The following is a 26,936-nucleotide window of genomic DNA, read 5'->3' as shown; positions in this document are numbered from 1 at the left end:
ATGGAGCTCCCAGTTCCAGCTCCAGCCTCAGCCTGGCACTGCAGTGGATAGAATATCTCTCTCTGTCTCTATCCTCTATCTCTGTCTCTCTCCCTACCTCTGAAATAAGAAAAAAATTTTACTTCTGCAGAAAACTCCAGGCTCTTTGTCCTCAGCCCAGGGTCTGAGAATCTGTGTCATTGGTGTCGCCGGTTCCGAGACCTTTGGGGTGGACTGAGCCCTGCGCCCTGCAGGTGCCCGCCTCTTGCACGACCTAGCCTCCCCAGTAACCTGAGCCCATCTTCCTAACTAAACCCCCTCTGGCTCATCACCAAGCAATGACAAGGGTCTCCCAAAAGTTTATGGAAATGCAAACTATGGGGAGAAAGAAGATACCTGGATTCAAATTGTGTTGCACCAAAAAAACATCATTTCATTTATCCACGAACATCTTGGAGTGTGTCCTCCTGGTTCCATCTCTCCGGAAAACCCTGGTAAATGTGAGGTCGCACAAACTCATTGTGAAGTTATAGACACTCACACCCACATAAGGGACCAAGACTCTACAAGGCCTGGGGTTTTTTTTTTTTTTTTCTTATGTTTATTTAGTCATCTACTTGGAAAGCAAGGGGGGAGGGGAGAGAGAGAGGTCTTCCATCCACTGATTCACTCTCCAGATGCCCACAACAGCCAGAGCTGGCCCAGCCTGAAGCCAGGAGCCAGGAGCTCTATCCGGGTCTCCCCTGCGGGAGGCGGGGCCATTCTGCACATTAGCGGGGAGCTGGAATTGGAAGCAGAGAACCCGGGGCTCCCGAACAGGCTTCGCCTGCAGTGCCACAACTGCACCCTGGGCTAGGGTTTTGGGTCTGTCTGGTTCACAGCACTGAGCCCTCAGTTCTCAGCACTTAAAGCAGCGCCATAAACAGCAGTTGGATGAGAAAATGAAGCGTGGTCCAAACTTAGGCTGACCCCAACAACTGGCCCGCAATGACAGGAAGGGCTCCGAGAATGAGTCTTTATTTCTCACGCATTAACATAAATAAGACGCGATTGTTGGTCTGGCACATAGCAGACGCTAAATAAATACAAATACAGTACAATGGATTAATATAATAAAGTACACTGTCTGAGCTCATGCTCAGTATAAATATCGAAGTCCAACTCAGGGCAGCAGTGGGTGGAGAAAATCCTGGAGGAGGAGGAGGGGTCTGCAGCCCGGACCCCTGCCCCAGCCCCCTGAGGTAGAGCAACTGGCCCCAGCACCAGGGGCCCTGGCCAAAGAAGGAGGCAGGAGCCCCATCTCTGCGCAGCCAGGCGGCACCCAGCCGGGCTTCCCCGGGCTAGGGCGAGGAGTGTCCATCTGGGGCCTCGGTGGCCACGCGAAAGAGGCCCAAGAGCGTGGCGCCCTGGGCGAGCTGCCAGGCAGGGCGCGCCTCGGCCTCCGCGTGCAGGTGGACACTGAGGCGCTGTCCCGCGCCCAGGTGCAGCAGGCGGCTCCGGAAACCGGCCGCTGAGTCCGGGGCCTTCTCCAAGGAGCCAGGCGGCAGGTCCACGGTGAAGGCCAGCGCGGCGACGCCGCTGCGCTCCGGCCGCAGGTGCACCGACAGCGCGACGGAGCCCGAGCCCTGGCGCGCCACCACGCGCCGCAGCTCCAGGTGCAAGAAGATGTAGTAGACGCCGGCCTCGGCCACCACCACCTCGCGCGTGTCCTCGTCATAACTCAGGCCCGGGGACAGCGACACTCCCGCCAGGGCGGGGTCGCTGTGCCAGCTCAGGGTCCCGTCGTCCAGCAGCACTGCGGGAGGAGGGAGGAGGTGCTGAGCCAAGGGGCGGCGCCCGGTGGATCGCAGCCCGGGGGAGGGGGCACGGGGAGTGGGGGAGGGGAGAGCCATGCAGGAAGGCAGGGGGAGGAAGGCGGCTGGGAGGGGGGACAGGGACTCCTGGAGTGGGGGGGTGGTGTCAGGATGGGGTGGAGAGGGGAGGGGAGGAGGGAGTTGGAAGGGGGAGGGAGGAGGAGTTGGACAGGGGGAGGGATGGGGAGAGGGGAAGGCGAGAAATTGGGGAGGAGAACAAGGGGCTTTGGAGAGGGGTGGGGCAAGCTGGGGTGAGGAAAGGGAGGGGATGGTGAGTTAGAGACCTGGGTGGGGGGACTGAGTCCTCGCGGGGGAGGGGAGAAGAGGTTCCAGAAGGGGGAAGAAGGATGGGAGGGGGAGGTTTAGAAGGGTAGCGGGGGAGGAGGGGTCTTTGGAAGGCGGGCCGGGAGGAGGGCTCGGGTCTTGGGGCTGGAGTTGCGGAAGTGAGGGCAGCGGGCAGGGGATCCAGGAGGTGAAACGGCCTGGTTCGGAACGGGAGGGGCGGATTGGTCCTCGCTGTCCAGGGACGCCCCCTCCCCTCCCCTCCCCTCCCCCCCCCCCCCCGCCTCTCAGGCCCTCCCCAGGGCGGGGGCGCCGGCCGCTCACTCACCACTCCGGGCCACCAGCTGCGCGAACTGGCCCTGCAAAGAGGCGGGAAAGAGCGAAATGAGTGGGGGTCCCGCGGCCCCGCGCCCCCACAACGCGTCAGGAGCGCGCACGGAGCTGACGGCCCAGCAGGAATTCTCCGAGGGGAGCGGAGAGACCGCCCGGCGCCTGGCAGTGGAGCCGGGTCCCGCGGGGGTCCCGGGCAGGGAAGAGGGGTCTCCCCGCTGGCTTCGCAGGAAAACGAGGCTCTCCGCGGGCGGAGGCGGGGCCCTCGAAGCGGCCGTCGGGGCCCGGGCTGGGGAAGGGCGCGTCTCACCTGCCGCGGGGAGTCGCGGAGCCCGGCGCGGGCGTCGGGCGCGGGCTCCGGGTCGTGGCCGAGTCCCGGGCTGCGCGAGGGGCCGGGGGCCGGGCCGGGCGCGGCCCAGGTGCGGGCGACGCAGGCGGCGCAGGTGGCGGCCAGCAGCAGCAGCGCGGCGCCCAGCGCCCAGGGCAGCGGGCGGCAGGCGCGGGCCGGGGGCGCGGGCGGCCACGGGGCCTCGGGGTCCGGAGCGGCGGCTGGGCAGTGGCTCATGGCTGGCGCGGGGACTGCGGCCCCGGGCGGCGCGCCTCGTTTTATGCTGTCCCGGAAGGCGGCTTTCCGGGGGGCCGGGCCGGGGACCTCGGCGCCGCCCCTAGGGACCTTCCTCCCCGCGCGCCGGCTCTTTGGGTTCCCGCTCGGCCCTTTGATTTCCAGTTTGTCTGACTCCGGCCGCCTCGAGCCGGTCGGCGGCTCATCCCACCCGCAGCCTCCTGCCCTGCACCTCCTCCTCCGCCTGTCTCCGCGGGCGGCTCGCTCTGCCGCCGGCCCCTCTTGTCTCTCCATCTCTGTCCCTGTCTCCCTGGCTGGCTCGCTCTCTGCTGTCTTTCTGTCTCTCTGCATCTCTGTCTCTCTGCATCTCTGGCACTCTCTCTCTCTCTGGCTTTCTCTGTCTCTGTGTGTCTCTGGCTCTCTCGCTCTCTCTACTGTCTCTCTACATCTCTGGCTCTCTCTCTCCATCTCTCTCTGACTTTCTCTATCTCTGTCTCTCTCCGTTTCTGGCTCTCTATCTCTCCTCTCTGGCAGGCTCTCTCCATCTCTTTCTTTCTTTCTTTCAGATTTATTTCTTTATTTGAAAGAATTACAGAGAGGCAGAGAGAGGGAACTCTTCCATCCACTTGTTCACTCCCCAGATGATCACGAACGCCAGAGCTGGGCCGATCCAAAGCCAGGAGCCAGGAGTTTCCTCTGGGTCTCCCAGGAGGGTGCAAGGGCCCAAGCACTTGGGCCACCTTCTACTGCTTTCCCAGGCCATAGTTGGAAGTGGAGCAGCCGGGACTCAAACTGGCGTCCATTTGGGATGCCAGCACTGCAGGCAGTGGCTTTACCCTCTACACCACAGTGCCAGCCCCTCTCCACCTCTTTATGACACATACTCTCTCTCTGTCTCTCCCTGTGTCTCTAGCTCGCTCTCTCTCTCTCTCTCCCTCTTTTCTCCTTTGTACCCCAACCTCCACCAGACACTGAGACTCCCCCAAACCCATGACTTCTGCAGGGAGGCCCAGAACAGTCAGACCCCAACTGCCTGTCCCCAGTGGAACTAAAGGCCAGGCCAGCCCCACACCCACATCACCTTCCCTGGGACCCCCCCACCGCCGCAGCCTTCCCTGGCCCACCCCCACCCACTCCCTGAATGCTTCCCGTCAGCAGTCCCTGGAGACCCCACAAGCAGAAGGCTGGGGAGTCCAGGTATAGAAATTCCCCACTTAGGACAAGGCCGCTCTTGTGCCTGTCGAAGGAAACTCGGATTTCCCGTCTGCTGTGGCCCAGCGGGGGGTGGAGCAGATAGGGTGCAGAGAGGCCAGGCAGCCCCAAAAGAGGAACCTCCCCAATGGAGAGCCCAGCAGCCCTGGGAAAGCCCTGGGCTGTGAGCACAGCCTGACCTCCCTGGGTGCCCCAGGGGGTAGACACTGGCCCGCACCTTTCCCACTAGAATGTGTCTGGCAGCAGGAGGGGAGTCATGGCAGCCCCCCACCCCCGCAGCAGCCTGTGCAATTGAGGGTGGGGTGGGGGGGTTTGACTCAACAAGTACCTGGAGATGCCAGCCCCATGCTACATCTTGGGTTGGGGCTCCCTGGGGAACGAGGCAGAAAGCAGTCGTGAATGGGAGCTGGCACAACCGGAACGGAACAAAATGTGAAATGGCACAGCAGCCTGGCCCTTATCGCTGTCACCTACTGCTGCTCCCCAGCTCAGCCCCACCATCAAGGGTGGGGGAGGCCCAGCCAGCAGGGGCTGGACCGAGCTCTCCAGAAATGTCCTCGTCCCACTCAAGTCCCACGGCCCACGCCTTCATGCCCTCTTGGCTCCGTTGCACCTGCTGGCCCCCATCTGGGAGGTTCTTTCCCCAGACATGGACACCAGCTCACCATTCGTGTCTCGGCTCACACCTCCTCCCAAGTAAAGGCCCCCTGGAGACCACAGCAGAGACCCCCGGATGACTGGTAGGAAGCAGAACCCAGGAGGGCCACCCCCACCAAGGCTCAGCCATGACTGAAGCCACGCAGCCCAACCCTGAGAGTGGAAAGCAGCTAAGATACGCATTTGCTGAAAGCAAATCTGTGGCTGGCACTGTGGCTCTTTGATGCCCGCGTCCCACGTTGCAATCCTGGCTACTCGGCTTCCCACCCAGCTCCCTGCCAATGTCCACCCTGGGAGGCAGCAGTGAGGGCTCAAGTGCTTGGGCGCCTGCCACCCACATGGGAGACCCCGATGGAGCTCCTGGCTCCTGGTTGTTGTCAGCATTTGGGAGTGAACCAATGGATTGAAGATATCTACCTATATCACTACAGATGAATCCTATATATCATATATATATTCATATATATATGATATATTCTACCTATCTCCCTCTGTGCGTCACTTTGCCTTTCAAATAAATAAATCTTTTTTAAAAAGTTGACACTGGGGGATTGGGGATGTGTTACAGGGATCTTGAGGGAAGGAGACTGGTGGAACAAGAAGGCCATGCCAGGATGGCCCCTGGCAAGCAAGCATCAGTTACTCAGGAATGGCTTTGAAACCCACCTGGCAACGGAGCCTGCCTGGCAACAGGCTGTGATTGGATGGCTTTGGAAACCACAGGGCAAACGGAGCCTTGCCTGGCAACAGGCTGTGATTGGTTGGGGCATAAACTGCCCCTTGACCGGATTGGCTGTCTTGGCTATATAAGCTATTGTACCAACTGAAATTAACGAGTCTGCAGGCTGCTCGCCTCTGCCCCACTTTCACCCGACTCCCGGGGTCTGTGTGGTGACTCTGTGCCTCTTGCCCCCAGCATGCTCCTCCTCTCAGAACAAATCAACCTCAACATCTGGCGCCAACGTGACGAGAGAGAGACAGCATGTCGGACTTGGCGAGGTCCCCCTTGATTTCGGCAAGAAGGCCCCTCGGTGTTTTGTGTGCTGTTTGGTTCTGTGAGGGTGAGCACAGAACCCCCTCCTATGCCCTTTTCCTTGTCCTTGCCCTCGGTCTAAGTGACCCCAGGTTAGGCACACACCACCCTGAGGCGTACGTCGCTTCTCGGCTCCTCCTTTTACTTTCGGTTCGCCCGGCAAATTCACACAAGGGACTGATCACCCCAGAATTCGGAACCAAGTCATCTTCCCTCACCCGAGAGAGGTGACGCCCCGAAGACACCGTGTGGGCATAGGGCCTTGACCTAACGAATCAAGGAAGTCCCCCACTAAGCACAGGACATATGTACGACCTGATACACCACTATCTGTCTGTCTAACGTAGGGAAACCCCTGCAGAATGCCATCAGCCGCTGAGGTGCTAGGAATTTGCTTTGTTATGGCAGCAGTGCTGTGGGGGCCTTTCCTCTGGCTAGAGTTGGCGTGCCATGCCGCTCTTAAATGCTCAGACATGGGAAAGATACCCCCCTCTCAGAATCCCGTGCAGATTATCAAACATAGTGGATCTGTGAGTGGTAATAGCCTGACACTCCAGGCCCCTGTCTCACAGACAACAGTTGATGACTTAGGGAGAGAGAGCTCGGACAGTGAAAATGACAATGTAGCAAACAAAGTAGCAAACAATGCAGCAAACAAGGTAGCAATGCCTAGTCAGCCACCCCACACACACCCGTGGGATGAATTTAGAGGACTTCGAGACAATAACCCATGCGAGGTCATCCCATCTGCACCCAGTGAGGGTCCCCACATTTGTGGCAGTACTCAGACACCCCAGGCTCTCAGGGCAGCTGCTAGACCCCATCCCACCTACATGTTTGCCGTTAATCTCTAAGTGGACACAGAATTCAGGCCCTGGATTCCAACACCCTTAGAAAGGCTTCTGCTAACCAAGGGTCGAGGGTATGCTTGTGTCTTTCCAGAAAATGTGGGACAGCCCATTTGGGTACCAGCCAGAAACATCAAGCCTGCAACTGACAGCCAACCAGAACCAGCTGAACAAGACTGAGAGTCCACCTTCTTAGCAGATGCACCTGCCCTATCATCCTACCCTGAGAAACTGCCCATAGCTACATCTGTTACTGTTTTGTACCCCACTAGCTCTGGTCAGCCACTCAAACGGCCCACAGCCTGTGTGCGGTCATGCCATTCCTGATAACCATTATTCCTCATTCTTACTCCTATCTGAGCAAGCAATCCTGTGGTCTCTGGATTTGAGCACTGGTTAGTCAATGATGGGTAAGATCCCCTGGGGGACAACCTAAGACAGGCACAGCTGCGTACGGAGACCACATGAAAACGGGGTCAACAATGGTATGGCCAAGAATCATGCCTCCCGATGCTCAAAAATAAACGAAAAGGGGGAAATGTGGTGGAACGAGAAGACCATGCTAAGATGGCCACTGGCAAGCCAGCATCAGTTACTCAGGAATGGCTTTGAAACCCACCTGGCAACGGAGCCTGCCTGGCAACAGGCTGTGATTGGTTGGGGCATAAACTGCCCCTTGACCGGATTGGCTGTCTTGGCTATATAAGCTGTTGTACCAACTGAAATAAAGGAGTCTGCAGGCTGCTCACCTCTGGCCCACTTTCACCCGACTCCCAGGGTCTGTGTGGTGACTTCACACCTCTTGCCCCCACCACGCTCCTCATCTCAGAACCAATCCACAGCAACGGGAGATGATTTGAATTTCTTAAATTTTTTTAAAGATTGATTTATTTATCTGAAAGTCAGAGTTAGAAAGAGAGGGGAGAGGCAGAGAGAGAGGTTTTCCATCCACTAGTTCACTCCCCAACCGGCTGCAATGGCCAGAGCTGTGCCAATCAGGAGCCAGGAGCCTCTTCCAGGTCTCCCACATGGGTGCAGGGGCCCAAGGACTTGGGCCATCTTCTACTGCTTTCCCAGGCCATAGCAGAGAGCTGGATCAGAAGTTCAGCAGCCGGGACTCGAACCGGCATCCATATGGGATGCCAGCACTGCAGGCAGTGGCTTTACCTTCTATGCCACAGTGCTGACCCCATAAATTTCTTAAATTTGAGAGCAAGAAGCAAAGAGAGCTCCCAGCCACTGGTCCACTGCCCAAATGGCCACAACAGCCAGGGCTGGGCCAGGTCAAAGCCAGGAGCCAGGACCTCCATCCGGGTCTCCCATGTGGGTGGCAGGGGCCCAAGGACTTGAACCCTCACTGCTGCCCACCAGGGTCTGCACCAGCAGGGAGCCAGGAATGGCTCTGACGTGGGACCTGCTTGTCTGCCACTAGCCCACGAAACCCACTCCTGTGGATGATCTCTGCTAGATCAAGACACACTTCCTGGAGGAGGTGGCGGCTCACTTGACCTCAGGGGCAGAAGAGGGGCCCCCAGGTGGAGACAGAGGTGCTGTCCCCTTCAACATCTCCCTGCGGAGTCTCTCCCTTGAGACCCACCCCCCTCGCAAAGGGCAGGGAAAGGAGAGCCTCAGCTCACCCTCACTGCTGAGCCCAGAGGTGTGACTCCCACTGGGACGGGTGCTGGGAGGGTGATGCAGGTGACGCCACGGTGGGCGGGGCTGCCTGGCTCAGACATCCCAACCGCAGCACACCCACGTCACGGCGCTCCCAGCTGTGGCCTAGCAAGACTCTCTGCAAAGAGGACTGGGCTCCCACAAGCTGCCATCCACCCTGTGACAGTCTCCTCCCCCGCTTAACACGTGAAACCTGAGCAGAATCAGAGAGGAGCAGGTGCAGAAATCTGGGAGAGCCCCAGCAGGCTTTTGGCCACATGGGACCCCTGCACCTGGTGCCAGAGAGCCTGGCTTTGAATCCTGGCTCCATTTCTGACCCAGCTCCCTGTGCATGTGCACCCTGGGAGGCAGCCGTGGTGGCTCAAGTGCCTGGGCCTCTGCCACCCACGTCGGAGACCTGGATGGAGCTCCTGGCTCCCAGCTTCAGCCTGGCCCAGCCCTGGTCTCTGCTTACAACGTACCTCGTGGGGTGATGTAGCTGGGGTGTCAAGCGGGGACAGGCACTTCACTTGGGTCATCTGCAGAAGTGACCTCAGAGTCGTCCAGATTCCTCTTTCTGTGGCTTTTGTCAGCTTAGGCAATTCTCAGGCTGTGGTCTGTCCTGGGTCAGGGCTTTGCAATAAACAGGCTGGCCGGGGGCTTGCAGCTTCTGGGTAGGAGACACCAGTGAGGGGGGTCCTTGGGCGTATCCATCCGTCCGTCCTCCTGGCTGGTCAGACTCCTTGGCCAAGCACCTTCTCATCCTCTGTCCTGAATGCTGTATGTGTGTGTGAGACAGAGACAGAGAGAGGGAGGGAAGGAGGGAGGGAGGGAAGGAGAGACAGACAGACAGACAGACAGGGCTCCTCCATATACTCCCAGCAGCCAGGGCTGGGTCAGGCCAAAGCCAGCAAACCAGACACAATCTGGGTCTCACACATGAGTGGCAGGGACCCAGGACTTGATCCATCACCTGCTGCCTCCCCAGGGTATGAACAGAAGGGAGGCACAGCTGGCCTTGAACCCAGGCCCTCTGAATGGGACGTTGGCTTGTGTGCATAAGACCACGGTGCCAAATGCACACACCTGTGTCTCAATCCCAACTCTCACAGCCCAGACTCGGTGAACATTCCTGATTCCAGCATGGGCCCTCACTCTCAGCTCTGTCCATCCGTCCAGATGCTCCCCTGTCTCCCACTCTCTTGGAGAACAAACGTTTTTTCCACTCTGATGGAGAGAGGAGGAGATATGTGGGGGACTTGAAGATGTTCGTGGAAATGGCATGGGAAGAGAAGTTTATTTGTGTGTACAAAATTTTTCAAAGTCCATGCATGCACCCACACCCTGGATTGGAGTGCCAGAGATCCAGTCCCACCTCTGACTGCCAAGTTCAGCTTCCTGCTAATGCACACACCCTGGGAGGCAGCAGATGAAGGCCCAAGTGCTTGGGTCCCTGCCTCCCACGTGGGAGACCTGGATAGAGTTCTGGTTCCTGGCTTTGGCCTGGCCCAGTCCTGGCTGTTATGGCCATCTGGGAACTGAACCAGTGGCTGGGAGCTCTCATTCTCCCCGCCCCGCCCCCCCGCCGCCATTGCTCTGCCTTTCAAATAAATTATAAAATTATTTAAAAATAGGGGACTTCAAAAAGTTAACATTGAATATTATAAAAACCTGTGCATCCATTTCAATAGTTGTTCACCCCTCAAAATGTCTTTTAATTCTAATTTCCATGAACTTTTTGAAGAACCCCTCATATCACTAGCACATTTGCTTCTTTTTTCTTTTTAGATTTATTTATTTGACAAGCAGAGTAGAAAAGAGAAACAGAGAAAGAGAATCTTCCATTCACTGGCTCACTCCCCAAGTACCCACAACAGCCAGGGGCAGGCTGAAGGGGAGGGGCCAGGGACTGCATCCGGGGCTCCCCTGTGGGTGCAGGGGCCCGAGCACTTGGGCCATCACTGCTGTCTTCCCAGGCCACCAGCAGGGAGCTGGATCAGAAGCCGAGCAGCCAGAGCGGAGCTGGCGCTTGGATCGGTGGACTTTCAGGGGGCCTGGGTCCTGGCTCAGCTGGGCTCGCCAAGCGCGCAGTGGGTGTTGCAGGAAGGAGGAACTGAGCTGTGGGAATCCACACCTGCGGAAGGTGGAGGGGGCAGAGAGGGATGACGTCACCTAAATCAGTCCCTGGAAAGAGCAGGTCCAGGTCTCCCTGGGGCCAAACAGCCCTCCCACGTGAGAGTGTGCACGTGGGCTGTGGGCACGCCAACCGCCAGGTGCAACTGTGCAAAGCAACTCAGCTGTGTGGCATCGGGGACTGTGCACCTCCAAGGTGGAGCTGTGGCCCCGAAACCAGATGCGCATGGGTGTTCTTTCCAGTTGAGGAAACCGAACCCCCTCGGCTTCCCATCCCAGCTCTGCCTCTCGCTAGCCGCACCAGGACCTGGGTGGAAACATTCCTCTATTTGTCTGTGCCTTGGTTTTCCCATCTATGAAATGGGACCAGCTCGTGGGACTGTCATTCAGAATCATGGAGTCCCGGGCCGGCGTTGTGGTGTAGCGGGTTAAGCCTCTGCCCGCCGTGGCTGGCATCTCATATTGGAGCTCCGGTCAAGTCCCTGGCTGTTCCACTTGCCATACAGCTCCCTGCTAATGCACCTGGAAAGGCAGCGGGGGGAGGGGGGACACCACCAAGGTCCAAAAACTTGCAGAGACAGGCCGGCGCCGCGGCTCACTAGGCTAATCCTCCGCCTAGTGGCGCCGGCACACCGGGTTCTAGTCCCGGTTGGGGCGCCGGATTCTGTCCTGGTTGCCCCTCTTCCAGGCCAGCCCTCTGCTGTGGCCCGGGAGTGCAGTGGAGGATGGCCCAGGTGCTTGGGCCCTGCACCCCATGGGAGACCAGGAAAAGCACCTGGCTCCTGGCTCCTGCCATCGGATCAGCGCGGTGCGCCGGCCGCAGCGTGCTGGCCGCGGCGGCCATTGGAGGGTGAACCAACGGCAAAAGGAAGACCTTTCTCTCTGTCTCTCTCTCTCTCACTGTCCACTCTGCCTGTCAAAAAAAAAAAAAAAAAAAAAAACAACTTGCAGAGAGACAGAGGGGCGGGGTGTCTGTGGCCAGGTCATTCAGAGTGGAAGTGACCTCAACAGCCAGTACAAAGCACATTGCTGCTCTCAGAGCCGAAGCAGCCCTGGGTCAGTAACCATCTCCAGCCACGGGCAGAGCCAGCGAGACGCAGGGGGCTGTGTCTGGAACGCCGGCTCCCTCCTCAGCACCCAGATCTCTTGGTTTAAATATTTCTGGAAGGTGAACCGAAACGGGGGAGGGCAGGGACCAGAGGGTGTGAGCCCTTTACTGAATATAATTGTGTCTGAATGCATTTTCCATGCATTCGGGTTTTTTTCTTTCTTTCTTTTTTTAATGTGAAGCGCAGAATCATGACCAAGAAGACACACACCCAAACAGAAACTGGCGGTGAGGGCTGTTTGGAAGAAGGGAAAATTTAGCACCCGTGACATCAAAGGCAGGAAGTGGTGTTCCCCTGCTGGGGGCGGGGGAGCCAGGGATGGGGAAGACCCAGGCAGACCGGGGAGGGGACCAGGACCCCTCCTCCTAGGGGCAGGAGGAGCCAGCTCCTTGCTGGGAAGCCAGCCACCTGCTCCGGGAGGGGCTCTCCCAGCCACCATGGGAGGCAGCCCCTTGGAGAGACACAGGACACAAAAAGACACACACTGGGAGAAACCGAAGGAAGTCCACAGACACGCATGCACACACACACACACACACAAAGGCGCAGGGTGTGTCATCAGGGGCATGAACAGAGCATGGCCCCACAGACACACGCTCCCACGCACACCAGCACACCCCGAGGCTGCCACCCGGAGACTCCACCACAGAAACCCAGGACGGGCACCAGAGCGGGCCCCGTGCCAGGACACGCATGTGGGGGACTCGGACACACATGTGGGGGACTCGGACACACAACCCAAGCACGCACAAAATCACACTGATACAGCGTGGGCACCCGGTTGGTGCACAGCCACAATCACACACACAAAGACAGAGGGACACACAGTCCAAGACACACACAACAGGCACCAACCTTCAGACTACCCAAAGCCACATAGGGAGACCCAGGTCCCACCCCAAGACCACCCAGCACCCACTCTACCCAGAGGACAAGCCAAGACCCACCCACCGCGATGGGCCCATGCCCCAGCCGCAAGACCGCCTAAGACCCCCCACCACCACCACCCCGAGGAGACCTGCTCTTTCTGGGGGCCCCGAGTCTGGATCCCGCGACGCCCAGGGTGGGCGCAGGACGCCCTCTGGCGGACCCGGAGCCTCAGCGCGGGACCACAGGAGTCCCCGGGGTGCAGGCGCCGAGGTGCGGAGGGTTCGGGGCCGGGAGGTGGGAAAGCGCCCTGGGGGGCGGGGAGAGGGGGAGAGGGGCCCTGGCTGCGGGAACAGAGATCCGGGAGGCAGGACGCGCTGGAAGCCAGGAGCGCCGGGGCACAGGGACCCCCGCCCGCCCCGGCTCCGGGCACCCGGGGGAGACCCGCCAAGTCCAGGGGCCGTGCCCGGCCAATGAGGCGCGGCGAGGGCAGGGGGCGGGGCGGCCGTTGGACGCAGAGTCCAGGGCCCCGCCGGCCCAGCCCCTGCTCTCGGCCGGAAAGTGACCGCGCAGGGATTGCCCAAGGTCAGGAGCGCTGAGGCCCGCGGGTCCAAGAAAAAGGTGGGCCCGACCGCTCCAGAGGGGACCCCGGGCTCCCAAACCAGCCCACGTCCGCCGTCATTCTCTCGCGGCCCCGCCCACTTCCTAGCTGTCAGTCTGCAGGGCCCTGCCCACTTCCTTGTCATTCAGCCTAGTCCCCGCCCACTTCCCTGTCAGTCTCCCAAGCCTCCCCCCGCCCCGCAGGTTCAGCCTCCCGGCTCCTGTTCACTCTTCAGTCCCTCCCACTCTCCCTGTCATTCAGCCTAGTCCCCGCCCACTTCCGAGCCATCTGCCTCCCAGGTCCTGCCCACTTCCCTGTCATTCTCCACAGGCTCCGCCCATTCCCAGCCATCTCCCTCCCGGGCCCCGCCCAATCCCACTTCCCTTGCTAGTGTCTCGAAGCAACGCCCACCAGGAAGAGGGGGCTGCGGGTGCTTCGGCCGCTTCTCCCAGGCGTGGCCCCATCCAGGTGGACACCCCCGCCCACGTGGCCATGGCCCTGCCCCAGCACAGGCCACCAAAACGCTGGTGACTCTGGACGTGTTCTGTCTGATGCAGGCTGAGCCCCTTCCCCACCAGCCCCCAGCCCCAGGGCCTGTGTGCGCTTACCCAGTGGGGGGGTGCCCCAGGGCTCGCATGCCCGCCGTGCGAGTGCACACCCCCCACACACACCCAGTGCTGGTGTCTGTGGGCAGGTTCTGTCTTTGGGTTGTGTGTCTGGGTCTCTCTGAGTGTCCCGTTGCATGTCCCGGTGTACGGCTGGCTGCACGTGTTGTATGTGTGTGCAGCTGGGTCTGTGTTGCACTTACATGCATGTCCCTCCCTAGCTGCCAGGTCCCCACCCGCACATGCAGATTGAAAACATTGTTTTGAAAAAGATTCACTTAGGCCGGCGCTGCGGCTCACTAGGCTAATCCTCTGCCTTGCGGCGCCGGCACACCGGGTTCTAGTCCCAGTCGGGGCACCAGATTCTGTCCCGGTTGCCCCTCTTCCAGGCCAGCTCTCTGCTGTGGCCAGGGAGTGCAGTGGAGGATGGCCCAGGTGCTTGGGCCCTGCACCCCATGGGAGACCAGGAGAAGCACCTGGCTCCTGGCTTCGGATCAGCGCGGTGCACCGGCCACAGTGCGCCGGCTGTGGCAGCCATTGGATGGTGAACCAACGGCAAAGGAAGACCGTTCTCTCTGTCTCTCTCTCCCACTGTCCACTCTGCCTGTCAAAAAAAAAATTTCATTTATTTATCTGAAAGTCAGAGTTACACAGAGAGAGAAGGAAAGGCAGAGAGAGAGGAGAGAGAGGTCTTCCATCCACTGGTTCACATCCCAAGTGGCCACGTCAGCCACGGCTGGGCCAGGCCAAAGCCAGGAGCCAGGACCTCCATCCGGGTCTCCCACGTGGACGGCAGGGACCCAAGCACTTGGGCCATTTCCACTGCCTTCCCAGGCACATTAGCACGGAGCTGGATCAGAAGCAGAGCAGCCGGGACTTGAACCTGGCACTCTGAGATGGAATGAGGGCGTCTCAGGAGGCTGTTCGGCACTGGCGTTGTGGCACAGTGGGTTAACCCACTGTCTGGGACACCAGCATCCCCTGTGCTTGGGCCCCTGCACCCACCTGGGAGACCCGGATGGGGCTCCTGGCTTCTGGCTTTGGCCTGGCCCAGCCCTGGCTATTGCAGCCATTTGGTAAGTGAATCATTGGATGGAAGATATCTTTCCCTCTGTCTTGGTATCTCTGCAAAGAAAATCCCCGAAGTTAGCCCACGTTCCCTGGTGCAACAGGAAGTCATGCTCACCATGGAGGAAGAACAGGGAGATGCCCCGCCCCTTTTCCCAGTGAAACAGGAAGTCCCGCCCCCTTTCAGATAGGAGACAGGAAATCCCGCCCATGTCTAGCATAAATCAGTGAGACTTCCCACCCCTTTTCCTGCTGTAACAGGAATTCCTGCCCCTTGTGGATATGGGATAGGACGCTGCTCACATGTTCTAGCTATCTGACAGGAGACTGCGTATATGTTACATAAAAGAGAGGGATGCCCTGCCCGTTTCCTGGTGTAACAGGAAGTCCCGCCCCTTTCAGGCATGGTACCGGAAGTCCCGCCCTTGTCTGCCGTCAGACCACTTAGCCCTCTTCTTGGTGAAACAGCAGGCCTGCTGCCGTAGGAGGTGCGGCCCGTGAGCGAAGTCTCCCGTTTGTGCGTGGTGAAATGCCTGATCTAGCGGGAACCGGCTGGCCCTTTTCCTTAGGGAGGAAGCACAGGCGCTTGTGCAAGACAAATGGTGGGCGGATTCTCCGTCCGTCGTCCCCTCCCCCAGCCACACGCCCCGCAGGTCAGCCTGGGAGAGATGGTCGGTGTCCAGCACCTGCAGCCAGGCCCCGCGGCCATCACCAGCACCTGCCTGGCCATGGGGTACGAGCCACTGGGCGCCTCCATCTTGGGCGCCATGGCCGGCTACCCTCCGACCCGCATTGCCAAGAGGACCACAGGCCGCCTGTGTCCCCACCTCCCTGCCGGACCCCGCCTCCTTCAACCGGGAGAACAGTTCAGGCACCAACTACACCTGCACCGGGCACCCGGATGCCGGCCTCAAGGCCAAGCGAGTGGGTGGACAGGGTGGGGCGAGCAGGGAGCTCCCCCACCCCGGCCACCTGGCCTTGGCCCTGCTCCCCGCCCGCCGCCTCCCAGGAAATCCCTCCTTGTGGATGTATCCAGGGCTGAGCGTTGGCAGGAGGCGGGCACGCACGTGGTAAGGCCAGAGAATGTCCCATTGTCCGCCGGCTGCCACCCCCTGCTTGGTGCCAGCAGCGCCAGGCACGGCTCCTGGGGCTGGGAGGGCTTCAGCCCTCTGAAAACCTCTGAGGCTTCATTCAGCCACCCCGTGTAGGAGCCCTCTGTCTGCCTCTCCGCACAGCTGCAGAGGCCCCCGCCGGCCTACAGCCGTGCCCAGAGCCGCGCTGCACCCAAGCCAGGGCACAGGAAACCGGCCCCATGAGGCCTGGGCAGTGAGGTGCAGGGAAGGGCCAGGGAGAGGAGCCTCGGGAAAGAGCCAGAGACCCGGAGGCCCGGGGACACAAAGATGGCACACATACCACAGTGCTGGCCTGGGAGCCAGCCCAGAGCTCCACGGAGGGCAGGCCCGCCCCGGGGCAGCTGACCAGCACTGAATTGCAACAGTTTCCACTCCATTTGAATGACTGCAGCCTTTTAAACTTTTCTCTTAGAAAAAAAAATAAGTAACAAAGTAACCTCGGCATCCTGTAGGGATAAGGAGGTGAGGCTGTTGACCAGGATTGCGGGGGCTCTGATGGCCCCATCCGTCCCTGGCCGAAAGGGTGTGTGACACCTTGGGGGTGACACCGAACCTCCTTGGGCCTCCGTGCCCTCATCTGTGGAATGGGCGGGCGCACAGCCCCTGGCTCCTGCCACTGTGGATTGATTGACAGGTGGAGACATGAACAGACAGGCACTTAAAAGCAGGATTTGGTGACGGGGTCCACCCTGAATATTCCCACTGATGAGAGGGAGCACAGACCCCAGGTGGGCACTGACTCTGGGCTCCCAGGCCAGGCGGAAGTGGCAGAGCACACGCGACCCAGAGGCCGCGGCCTTCGGCTGGGTGTCACTGGCCCGTGGAAGGGCGGTCAGTTTCACGAGCGGGATGGCCTGGGTGTCGGGGACTATTCTGTCCTGGGAAGCGTGGCCCGATGTCACCCTGCAGCTCCCAAGCAGCCGCCTGATTGTCCTTGTGTCCCGGAAGTAGATGAACCTGGTCTCTGATCGTGCCGGGGGTTGTGGAGGGTTTGTTTCCTGTTTTGCATTTCACAGTCAGGAGCCCATCTCCTGTGTGGCTGTGCCAGGCCAAGGCAGTGTGGTTGGAAGCAGTGGGGGTGCTGGGCCACCTGCACAAGCTCAGTTGACTGCTCGGGAAATCCTAGCGGCAGCCTCTTCCCAGATCCCCCACACCTGTCCCGTCTCAGGTCGCGGCCGGCCTGGCTCTGACACATGGGCAGTTTAAAAAAAAAAATGCAGTCCCCATCTTCGCAGGACTGCCCCACCCCCATCCTGGTACCTAGCTCTGCGTGCAGGCCTGCTCCCAAGGAGAGAAGACCAAGCCCCTCTGGCCCACCATCCAGTTCATTTTGCTATCCCTAGCTCTGCTCATTGGCTTCGTCCTGACTTTGGACAGTAGGCACTACCCCCAGGGCACAGGGTTCCTGCAGGGAGCCCCATGGCTTTGTGGGTGGTAGGTGAATGCCAGGGGGCGCCTGGGGACCAAGGTGAGTCTGCTCACCTGAGAGCAAACCTGACACTTGCTGCACCCTGGGGTCAGAGTCCCCCTCCCAGGAGCCATCGTTCAGGGAGGGATCCCGGTGACGGCACCTGCCCCTGTCCCCTACATGCTCGCAAGCTTTCTACATCACCTGCTGGGCAGGGCCAGGGCCCAGCAGCCCCAGACACTAGCAGGCTGCCCCTCTGCTCACCATCCTCCTCCTCCTGCCCTCCTGGGCCGTGGGGAGCCCGGAGCTTGCTGTGCCACGGGGCCTCTGGCTGCTCCCCAGGGAGCTGCGCCTTCCCAGGGGTGCCGGTCCAGGACCACGCCCGCCCGGACTCAGCCCCACCCTGTTGGTGGCACAGAAAGCCCCCTTCCTCTTTTTTTTCCAGAACAGAGCCCATCTCCTAAAGCAGCCCCCCACCCCCCGCCAGCAGGGCCACTTCCTCGTCCATTCTTTTTCATGTGTTAGAAAACAGCTAAGGCCACCTTGGGGGTTCACACAGTCTTGACCTGAATTTGCCAGGTGTGGGTGTGGGGCGCCTCCCCATCAGGGCCCCGCTTCCCTGTGTCAGTCGTGACTTTGGGTGATAACCTCAGCCATCTAAATCAGGACCCTGCCCCCTGGCTGTCACCGGCGCTGGCACTCGAGTGTGGTGCCTCTGCCGTGAGAGCAGGACACGAGGCAGAGCCCTCCCCCTCCCCCCCCCAAGCCTCCGGCCACCCGATGTGCGTCCCATCCCCCAGTCCAGGATCCCTGGCGTCTTCAGACGTTGGCAGGCGTTGGCTGGGAGGCAGAACGGCACCCCGTCGACAATACCCCTGCTAGGGGGTTCCACTGACTCCTCCAGGGCCGTCTGCATCCCATAATTACCTGAGCTACTCAAGCCGTTGGATGCTGCATGCGCTATTTCTTAAGGATTTATCTATTTGAAAGGCAGAGTGATAGAGAGAGAGGGAGACAGAGACAGAGAGAGAACTCTCCCATCTGCTGGTTCTCACCCCAAATGACCACGACAGCTGGGGTTGGGCCAGGGTGAAGCCAGGGAGCTGGGAGCTCCATCCAGGTCTCCCGCGTGGGTGGCAGGGACGCAAGCACTTGGGTTATCACCTGCTGCCTCCCGGGATGCACCAGCAAGAAGCTGGATTGGGGGTAGCCAGAACCCACTTAGACGCAGTGGTCTGCCTGCCCTCACCCACAGGTACCCTTCCTGCAGGTTCAGATACGTGATCTCTGAAAGCTCTGAATGGAAAATTCCAGACACACACAGCGTGTTAAGTGGTGTGACATTCTGAGCAGCCTGATGACATCTTAGGCCATCACACCCTGTCCCACTGAGTCACCCCTTTGTCCGCCTGGGTCTCGGTCACCAGCTGGACTGTCAGGGCACCCCAGGACTTGCGTGCAGGTCACCCTTATTTTACTTCAGAAGGGCCCCGGAGTGCAAAAGCAGCGATGCTGGCGATTCCCAGCCGCCAAAGAGAAGCCATGAAGTGTTCCCCTTACGTGAAAAAGTGAGCGTCCTTGGCCTCGGACAGAAAAGCAGTTGTATGCCGAGGGACGGGCATTTGGGGCCATTGAGACGCCCCCGGCACCCCCGCCTTCCAGACCAGACTTTCTGGGTTTGAGTTCCAACTCTGCTCCAGCTCCCTGGAAGGCAGCCGGCTTGGGGGTTGGGTCACTGCTGCCCACGTGGGAGACCCAGGCTGCGCTCCCAGCTCCTGGCTTCAGCCCGACCCAGGCGTTTGGGGAGTGAGCCCGTGAATGGACAATCTCTCCATCTCTCTCTTGGTCTAATAAATGAAAATCAAAAGAAAAAAAACTAACAGCCATACTGTCTAATACCAAGACCTGTTGCCACAGCTCAGCGGGTACGGAGTAGCTCTTGCGTGCAGGAATGCCCCAGGCAAGTGTGTCCTGTGGAGTTTCCTTACTTATGGCTGGAAGGAGAGGTGATAGTCTTTAGTTAGATCTATCTCCAGTCCACTTTGCCTGGAGAACTGCCACAACTGGAAGGAATTTTGTGAATGGAACAATTTTCTTGAGAGAAGTTGCAATAAAGATGTGGATTTGGCCGGCGCTGTGGATCACTAGGCTAATCCTCCGCCTTGCGGCGCCAGCACACCGGGTTCTAGTCCCGGTCAGGGGACAGGATTCTGTCCCGGTTGCCCCTCTTCCAGGCCAGCTCTCTGCTTTGGCCCGGGAGTGCAGTGGAGGATGGCCCAAGTCCTTGGGCCCTGCACCCACATGGGAGACCAGGAGAAGCACCTGGCTCCTGCCTTTGGATCAGCGCAGCGCACCTGCCATGGCGACCATTGGAGGGTGAACCAATGGCAAAGGAAGACCTTTCTCTCTGTCTCTCTCTCTCACTGTCCACTCTGCCTATCAAAAAAAAATATGCAAAAAAAAAAAAGTTGTGGACTTGGGGATGAACATTTAGCCTAGCTGTTTTTTTTTTTTAAAGATTTATTTATTTTATTTGAAAGTCAGAGAGAGAAGGAAAGGCAATGAGAGAGAGACAGAGAGAGAGGTCTTCCATCCACTGGTTCACTCCCCAAATGGTCCCAATGGCCAGAACTGAGCTGAGCCGACACCGGGAGCCAGGAGCTTCTTCAGGGTCTCCCACATTGGTGCAGGGGCCCAAGGACTTGGGCCATCTTCTGCTGCTTTCCCAGGCCACAGCAGAGAGCTGGATTGGAAGAGGAGCAGCCGGGACTCGAACCGGCACCCACATGGGATGCCGGCACTGCAGGCTGGGGCTTTAACCTGCTGCGCCACAGTGCTGGCCCTGATGGTTTTTAAATGACACACCTAGAAATAACAATCATAGCAAAATGCAACCTACAGGTTTTTTTTTTTTTTTTTTTTTTTTTTTTTTTTAAGAAACAGCTCCCATCTGCTGGTTCACTCCCCAAATGCCCACAGCAGCACAGGCTGGGCAGAGGCTAAAGTCAGGAGCCCAGAACTCAATCACAATCTCCCTGGTGGGTGGCAGGGACCCAAGGACTTGGGCCCTCACTGCTGCCTCCCAGGGTGTGCATGAACAGGAAGCAGGAGTCCGGAGCGCTCCCAGGACTGGAACCCTGGCTCTACATGGGATGCAGCCCCGGTCTCTCTGACATGAGGCCAGCACGTCCTCTGGTGGGAGTGTCCTGGGTGCCCCCCCACACACCTATACACTCATACGCACACACGCACACACACGCAAATCTGACACGGAAAATGCCTTCAAACATTGCCAAATGTTGAGTCAATGTGAAGTCTCAATCCCACGGCCAACAGTGGCTTCCGCACCTGCTACACCTCCGGGAACAAGTCCTCTGGATAACAAGTGCTTAAGTGAGTGCCCCGCGGGGGCTGTGAGGGAGGAGTCCTGGGAATGAGGCCTTCCCCCAGGGGCGGCACAGGAAGTCCCAACCAGCCCCGATAATGATTGCGATTCCAGGAGACACAAGGTATCAGGGACTCCGGGTCATCTCCCTGGGCCCTCCCAGTGGCCCTGGCGCGGCTGGGGTTTTTCACCAGGAACTCAGGCAGCCGGAGCAAAATCACTTGGCCAACAGGAGCTGCAAGTGCAGCAGGCGCTCAGCCTGGCGTTTAAGAAGACCACCCCCTCCCCGCCACGGGGAGGCCAGGGGCTCAGCTCCCAGCTGCAGTTCCCTGCTCACGTGCACCCTAGGGGGCAGCAGTGAGGGCTCCCGTACTCGGGTTCTACCCCCTGACACCAGGAGCCCCTCCCCACAGTCGAGGTCCAGGCGTTTGGGGAGGGAGCCAGGGCATCTGTGTGTGCCTGTAAGAATAAGGCAGGAAGGGCGGTGTGTCACAGCACTGGAGAGTTTTTCTGGGGGAGCGAGGCGGCCCCCAGGGGCCCACCGTCACCCCGCCCCCATATGTAACCCAGCTGTCAATCTGGCGCCTGGACGCTCAGCCCTGCCAGTGACCCCACCCGCCACAGGCCCAAAGGGAAACCGGGGTTTTGCTCACTACGCAGCTTCCAGACAAATCCGTAGGGAAACCCTCGCCATCTCGCAGCTCTGGAGCCCCCGGCTCAGCCCCACTAGGGGTCTGCGTGGGAGCGAGCCCGCGGGCAGACGCCTTGACGCAGGGCCTGGGCGGGGCGGGGGTTGCGGGCAAGGTGGCGGCGGGGGACTCCCCATTGCCGCAACCCGCGCGCGTCCAGGCCCGGCCGCGGGGTGGGGGCGCGCTCGGGACCCTGGTGCGCCGCAGCTGCAACCCCCCCGTGGTCCCGCAGGCTGCGGGAGAGCCAGATCCCGACCCTGCCCCCCGCCCCCGGCGCGCGTCCCAACGCCCTGGGCCCGGGGCGGGACCAGGGGGCGGAGCGGGCCGGTGACCGGGCGTGACGCGCGCCCTGCCCGCGCATATAGAGGCGCCCGGGGCGCGGGGACTGAGCTTCGCCTCTGCCACCTCCGCCGCCGCCGCCGCCGCCGCAGCAGCAGCAGCCGCCGCAGCAAGCAGCGCCCCGCGTCCGCGCCCCTGCAGCCGCCGCGCCCAGCATCCGCGCCACCGCCATGCGGGAGATCGTGCACCTGCAAGCCGGCCAGTGCGGCAACCAGATCGGTGCCAAGGTGCGCGGGGCCGGGCTGGGCTCCTGCAGCTGTCCGGAGCCTCTCTACTCGCGGCCTTTAGGGACCCGGGTTCCCCCCCCACCGGGGGGCCGGGGAGCAGCGCCCCAGGGATGGTGGGGGATGGGGCGCTGGGGACCGAGCCCGGCTGGAAACAAAGGCTCGACGGGGGATGGGGGTGGGGCCCAGCCTGCGGTCCGCCGGCCACAGCTGGCTTCACAGCTGGCCGCTGTCCCCTGCAGGCGCACAAAGAGACCCCGCCCCTCCCCCCACGCCGCAGCCGGGGTGCGCGGGTGCCGACCGCGCCGCCCCGCCCCCATCTATCCCTTCTTGCTGCCTCATCCCCGCCATCCCTGTCGGTCCTCAAGTCACCTGCCTGAGGGACAGGTGGCGGCTCCGGGGCTCTCGAGGCAGGGGTCCTGGGCCTGGCCACCAGCTCTTGGCCTCTCCCAACCCTTCCCTCCCCCTCGGCTCTCTCTCTCTCTCCAGTTTTGGGAGGTGATTAGCGATGAGCACGGGATCGACCCCACCGGCACCTACCACGGGGACAGCGATCTGCAGCTGGAAAGGATCAATGTCTACTACAATGAGGCCACAGGTACGTTCCCCAGGGCCCCGGGCCGGAGCGGGGGCGGGCGCGGCCAAGGACGGGCCACCCCGGCTGCCCACCATCTGTTTCCCCGCAGGGGGCAATTATGTTCCCAGAGCCGTGCTGGTGGACCTGGAACCCGGCACCATGGACTCCGTCCGCTCCGGCCCCTTTGGCCAGATCTTCCGGCCTGACAACTTCGTGTTTGGTGAGTCCCTGGCGTGACACAACGGGAGCCCCCCTTGTCCCTTCCATTTCCAGATGCTTCCTGAAAATTCTCTTCGCAGCACCAGGGAGTCAGCTGTGATCAGAGGGCCCTACGGCAGACAGGGCAGTGACGGGGACCCGCCAGCCGCCATGGGAGCCCTAAGGGGGCATTGGTACAGCAGAGAGCTCAGGGAGGAGGTGGCATTGTATTACTTTGTTTCAGAAGCGGAAGACAGGCAGGCAGAGAGAGAGAGAGAGGGTCCCCATCCACTGGTTCACCCCCAAGTGCCTGCAGTGGCTGGGGCTGGACTGAGGCCAGAGCCACGAGCTAGGAACTCCAGCTCGGTCCCCGTCACCCGAGCCATCACTGCTCCTACCACCCGTGGTCTGCACTGGCAGGAAGTAGGAGCCAACCCTGGCACTGTGGTGTGGGGCCCACGGGTGTCCTAACCACTAGGCTAAATGCCCCCAGGAAGTGACATTTCCATTCAGCGACTTGGACCCGAGCCGGACGCCTGGCTGCAAATGACAGCTCTGTTACTTGATGCCTTTGATAAACAATTAGTGAACACCTACTGCATACAGGTGCAGGGGTCACGTTCCAACGGCTGCCCCCCCCTCCCTGGTGGAGGAGACAGATTGAAGCTAGCCACGGATCGAGCCAGCTGGGGGCTTCACCTTCTTATGCCTCTTTCAATTAGGGGTCAGGACCGCGGGGCTTCAAGCTGCTCAGGTGGGCAGAGGGCACAGCACCTGTCAGAGGGACACGGGACTAAGCCATCACCACCATCAGTATCAGCAGCAGTGCCGATGTGACACATAGGACGTGGCCTGGCCAAGGGACGTGGAGGGGAGGGAGGGTGTGAAAGGCAGGCGGGCAGCGCAGGCATAGACATAGACAGCAGGCACCCGCCACCCTTCCGGGAGAACTCGCGGCACCCCAGCCCCAGTCTGCAGTGTGGGACTGACGGGACCAGCTGTGTGAGCTTGGGCCAGCAGCGGCTATCCCTTTCTGATCTAAAGACACACACGGGCCCCCAGGCAGCGGCTTTGCAAAGACTGAACAGGTTGCCCAACGGGCTGACCACGGGCCACGAGATTCCATGGCCTCTGGAAGGCAGGGGACTGGGGAGGAGGCCCAAGTGTGGACTGAGGAGCCACGTGCCCCGGTGCAGATCCCGGCCACCCCATCTGCTTGCTGTGTGACTTCCCACACATAACGGAACCCCTCTGTGCCTCCTCAGCTATATAGTGGAAGAAGAATTTACACAAAACTCCAGAGATACAGGGCATGTGCAACACTTAGACGTTCGAGGCATCCAAAAGGAGAAAGCGCCTACTGTGTGCCCGACACAGCGGCGACCGAGGCAAAGCCCTAGTGCCACAGGAAGCTGCATTCTAGTGGGGACAGACCCAAGCAGAAAGATACAGAAATGGGTACATATAGGAGGTTAGGTAGTGACAGGTGCCACACAGAACAAAGTAAAGGTAGGGTGTGGAGAACGAGCGGGAGGGAACGTTATAGATGGGGGGCAGTCAGATGGCATCTCTGAGGCTGAGACGGGAGCCATGTGACAGCCTGGAGAGAAAGAATTCTGGGTAGCAAAAACAGCCCGTGCAAAGGTCCCGAGGCAGGACTGGACCTCATGTTTCCAAGGAGTAGCCAGAGGCTTGTGTGCAGGGGAGAGGCGGGAGGAGAGGGCCCAGGTCACAGATAAAGCTGGGGTGGAGCAGGGAGGGAGCCTTGGAGGGCTGTGGGCAGAGAGAGGAGACCAGACGCAGGTGCTCACAGGTGCCCTCTAGTGGCTGCTGCGTGGAGGGCAGGCTGCGGGAGGCTCCCTGTGCTCACAGAGCCCACGCAGAAAAGAAATATTCGCCGTGGACCACGATAGCAGCCCATATCCTAACACTGACCCTTGGCCTGCTGCAGTGTGCATTCCACAGTAAGATTAGAAAGAATAAACAAGATTCATGAGAAAATGCAGGCTTGTCCCTGCTACAGAGATAAATCAAGCCAGGAAGAGGGAAGTAAGAGGAGTTAGAGCTGTGGGCGGGGAGAGCCCAGCTGGGGCTGAGGACGCCCTGGAGGAGGTGAGGGGGGAGCCTGGGGCGTCCTGGGGGAGGAGCGCCCCAGGCAGGGGGGGGCACAGCCGGTGCAGAGCCCCCCCCCCCAGGCAGGAGGAGCCTGGCATGTGGGAGGGGCAGCTCTGCTGGTGTGGTCTGGACAGAGCGAGTGGGGGAGGGGCAGGTCCAGCAGAGCCTGGTGGGCTGGGGGGGGGGGGGGCGGCGGTCGGGCTTTGGGTGAAAAGTGGACAAGCTGATCGGATTCGGAGCAGAGTCGGGACCTGATTCGGTCGAGGTTCTACTTGGATTCTCCTGGCCAGCAGGTGACGGTGAAGCTACAATGATTCGTGATTGACCCTTTTATTATTATTTTATTATTTTTTATTATTATTATTATTCCAGGGTGGCAGGCAGGGTTGAGGGCGGGAGTGGCGGGTAGCTACCCATAACAACCCGTGCGTCCCCTCCCTTGCCCACCTCCTTCCCCCCCAAATCAGGCCAATCCGGAGCCGGCAACAACTGGGCCAAGGGCCACTACACGGAGGGCGCTGAGCTGGTAGACGCCGTCCTGGACGTGGTGCGCAAGGAGGCCGAGAGCTGCGACTGCCTGCAGGGCTTCCAGCTGACCCACTCGCTGGGCGGCGGCACGGGCTCGGGCATGGGCACCCTGCTCATCAGCAAGATCCGCGAGGAGTTCCCCGACCGCATCATGAACACCTTCAGCGTGGTGCCCTCGCCCAAGGTGTCCGACACCGTGGTGGAGCCCTACAACGCCACGCTGTCCGTGCACCAGCTGGTGGAGAACACGGACGAGACCTACTGCATCGACAACGAGGCCCTATACGACATCTGCTTCCGCACACTCAAGCTCACCACGCCCACCTACGGCGACCTCAACCACCTGGTGTCGGCCACCATGAGCGGGGTCACCACCTGCCTGCGCTTCCCCGGCCAGCTCAACGCCGACCTGCGCAAGCTGGCCGTGAACATGGTGCCCTTCCCCCGCCTGCACTTCTTCATGCCGGGCTTCGCGCCCCTCACCAGCCGCGGCAGCCAGCAGTACCGCGCCCTGACCGTGCCCGAGCTCACCCAGCAGATGTTCGACGCCAAGAACATGATGGCCGCCTGCGACCCGCGCCACGGCCGCTACCTGACGGTGGCCGCCGTGTTCCGCGGCCGCATGTCCATGAAGGAGGTGGACGAGCAGATGCTGAGCGTGCAGAGCAAGAACAGCAGCTACTTCGTCGAGTGGATCCCCAACAACGTCAAGACGGCCGTGTGCGACATCCCGCCGCGCGGCCTCAAGATGGCCGCGACCTTCATCGGCAACAGCACGGCCATCCAGGAGCTGTTCAAGCGCATCTCGGAGCAGTTCACGGCCATGTTCCGGCGCAAGGCCTTCCTGCACTGGTACACGGGCGAGGGCATGGACGAGATGGAGTTCACCGAGGCCGAGAGCAACATGAACGACCTGGTGTCCGAGTACCAGCAGTACCAGGACGCCACGGCCGAGGAGGGCGAGTTTGAGGAGGAGGCCGAAGAGGAGGTGGCCTAGGGCCGCCGCGCCCCGCCCCCAGCTCACCTTTTCACCCTTGACCCTCACCCCCTCTCCCTCGGCGACGCCTGAACCCCGACTCCTGGACACCCCTGCTGGACGCGCGCCTGCCTGCCTCACCTTTGACCCCTTTGAGCCTCTGTGTCCCCATGATGTCATCTCAGCTCCCACCTGCCCTGTGCTTGCCAAGGGGGGGAACGTGGGAAGATGGTGGGAGCCAGGCCTGGAGCCCCCCACCCCATGCCTTGGGGAGGGGGGTTAGGGAGCCCGCCCCACCCCACTCCTCTGTCTCACTTCCCATAAATAAATGCATCCATGGCCTGGTGTGTTGCTAATGAGTTTGTTTTTTCAGTTCTGAGCCCAAAAATCAAGGGTTCCCGACTGCGGGGTAGATCATGGGATCCCAGAGCTGGAGGGCTCCCCGGAGGGGGCATCGGGGACTCTCTTGCAAGTCGCTCTGGGTGGGCCACTTCCTGGCCTCGGGCTGCTCACCCACCCTGCTGAAGGCTAGGAGGCCAGGCGCCTGGGTTTCTCCCTGTGGGTGGGGGCAG

The 26,936-nt window shown here is 60.5% G+C and overlaps 2 protein-coding genes across 4 annotated transcripts; one reads left to right on the top strand and one right to left on the bottom strand.

Moving 5' to 3' along the window:
• Positions 1–572: 572 nt before the first annotated feature.
• Positions 573–14,967, bottom strand: TNFSF9 (TNF superfamily member 9). Of its 3 annotated transcripts, XM_089316215.1 has the most exons (4): positions 14,911–14,967; positions 8,892–9,079; positions 2,443–2,473; positions 573–1,774 (listed from the first exon to the last, which is right to left on the bottom strand). In XM_089316215.1, exons 2-4 carry the CDS (start codon positions 8,946–8,948, stop codon positions 1,320–1,322), a joined length of 543 nt encoding a protein of 180 aa, XP_089172341.1. In that variant the 5' UTR covers positions 8,949–9,079; positions 14,911–14,967; the 3' UTR covers positions 573–1,319. The 3 variants fall into 3 exon arrangements, with proteins under 3 accessions (XP_089172341.1, XP_089172342.1, XP_051684966.2); XM_089316216.1 differs by lacking the exon at positions 14,911–14,967 and having other exon boundaries at positions 8,892–9,209; XM_051829006.3 differs by lacking the exons at positions 8,892–9,079; positions 14,911–14,967 and adding an exon at positions 2,755–3,064.
• Positions 14,968–21,758: 6,791 nt separating this feature from the next.
• On the top strand, positions 21,759–26,720 carry TUBB4A (tubulin beta 4A class IVa). The gene is made up of 4 exons (XM_008252902.4): positions 21,759–21,973; positions 22,460–22,568; positions 22,657–22,767; positions 25,328–26,720. Exons 1-4 carry the CDS (start codon positions 21,917–21,919, stop codon positions 26,383–26,385), a joined length of 1,335 nt encoding a protein of 444 aa, XP_008251124.1. The 5' UTR covers positions 21,759–21,916; the 3' UTR covers positions 26,386–26,720.
• The last annotated feature ends 216 nt before the right edge of the window (positions 26,721–26,936 follow it).

Source organism: Oryctolagus cuniculus, chromosome 16, assembly GCF_051225735.1.
Source record: "Oryctolagus cuniculus isolate XC-2025 breed Fujian yellow rabbit chromosome 16, ASM5122573v1, whole genome shotgun sequence".
Lineage (NCBI taxonomy): Eukaryota > Metazoa > Chordata > Mammalia > Lagomorpha > Leporidae > Oryctolagus > Oryctolagus cuniculus.
This window is presented reverse-complemented; position numbering and strand designations above follow the sequence as displayed.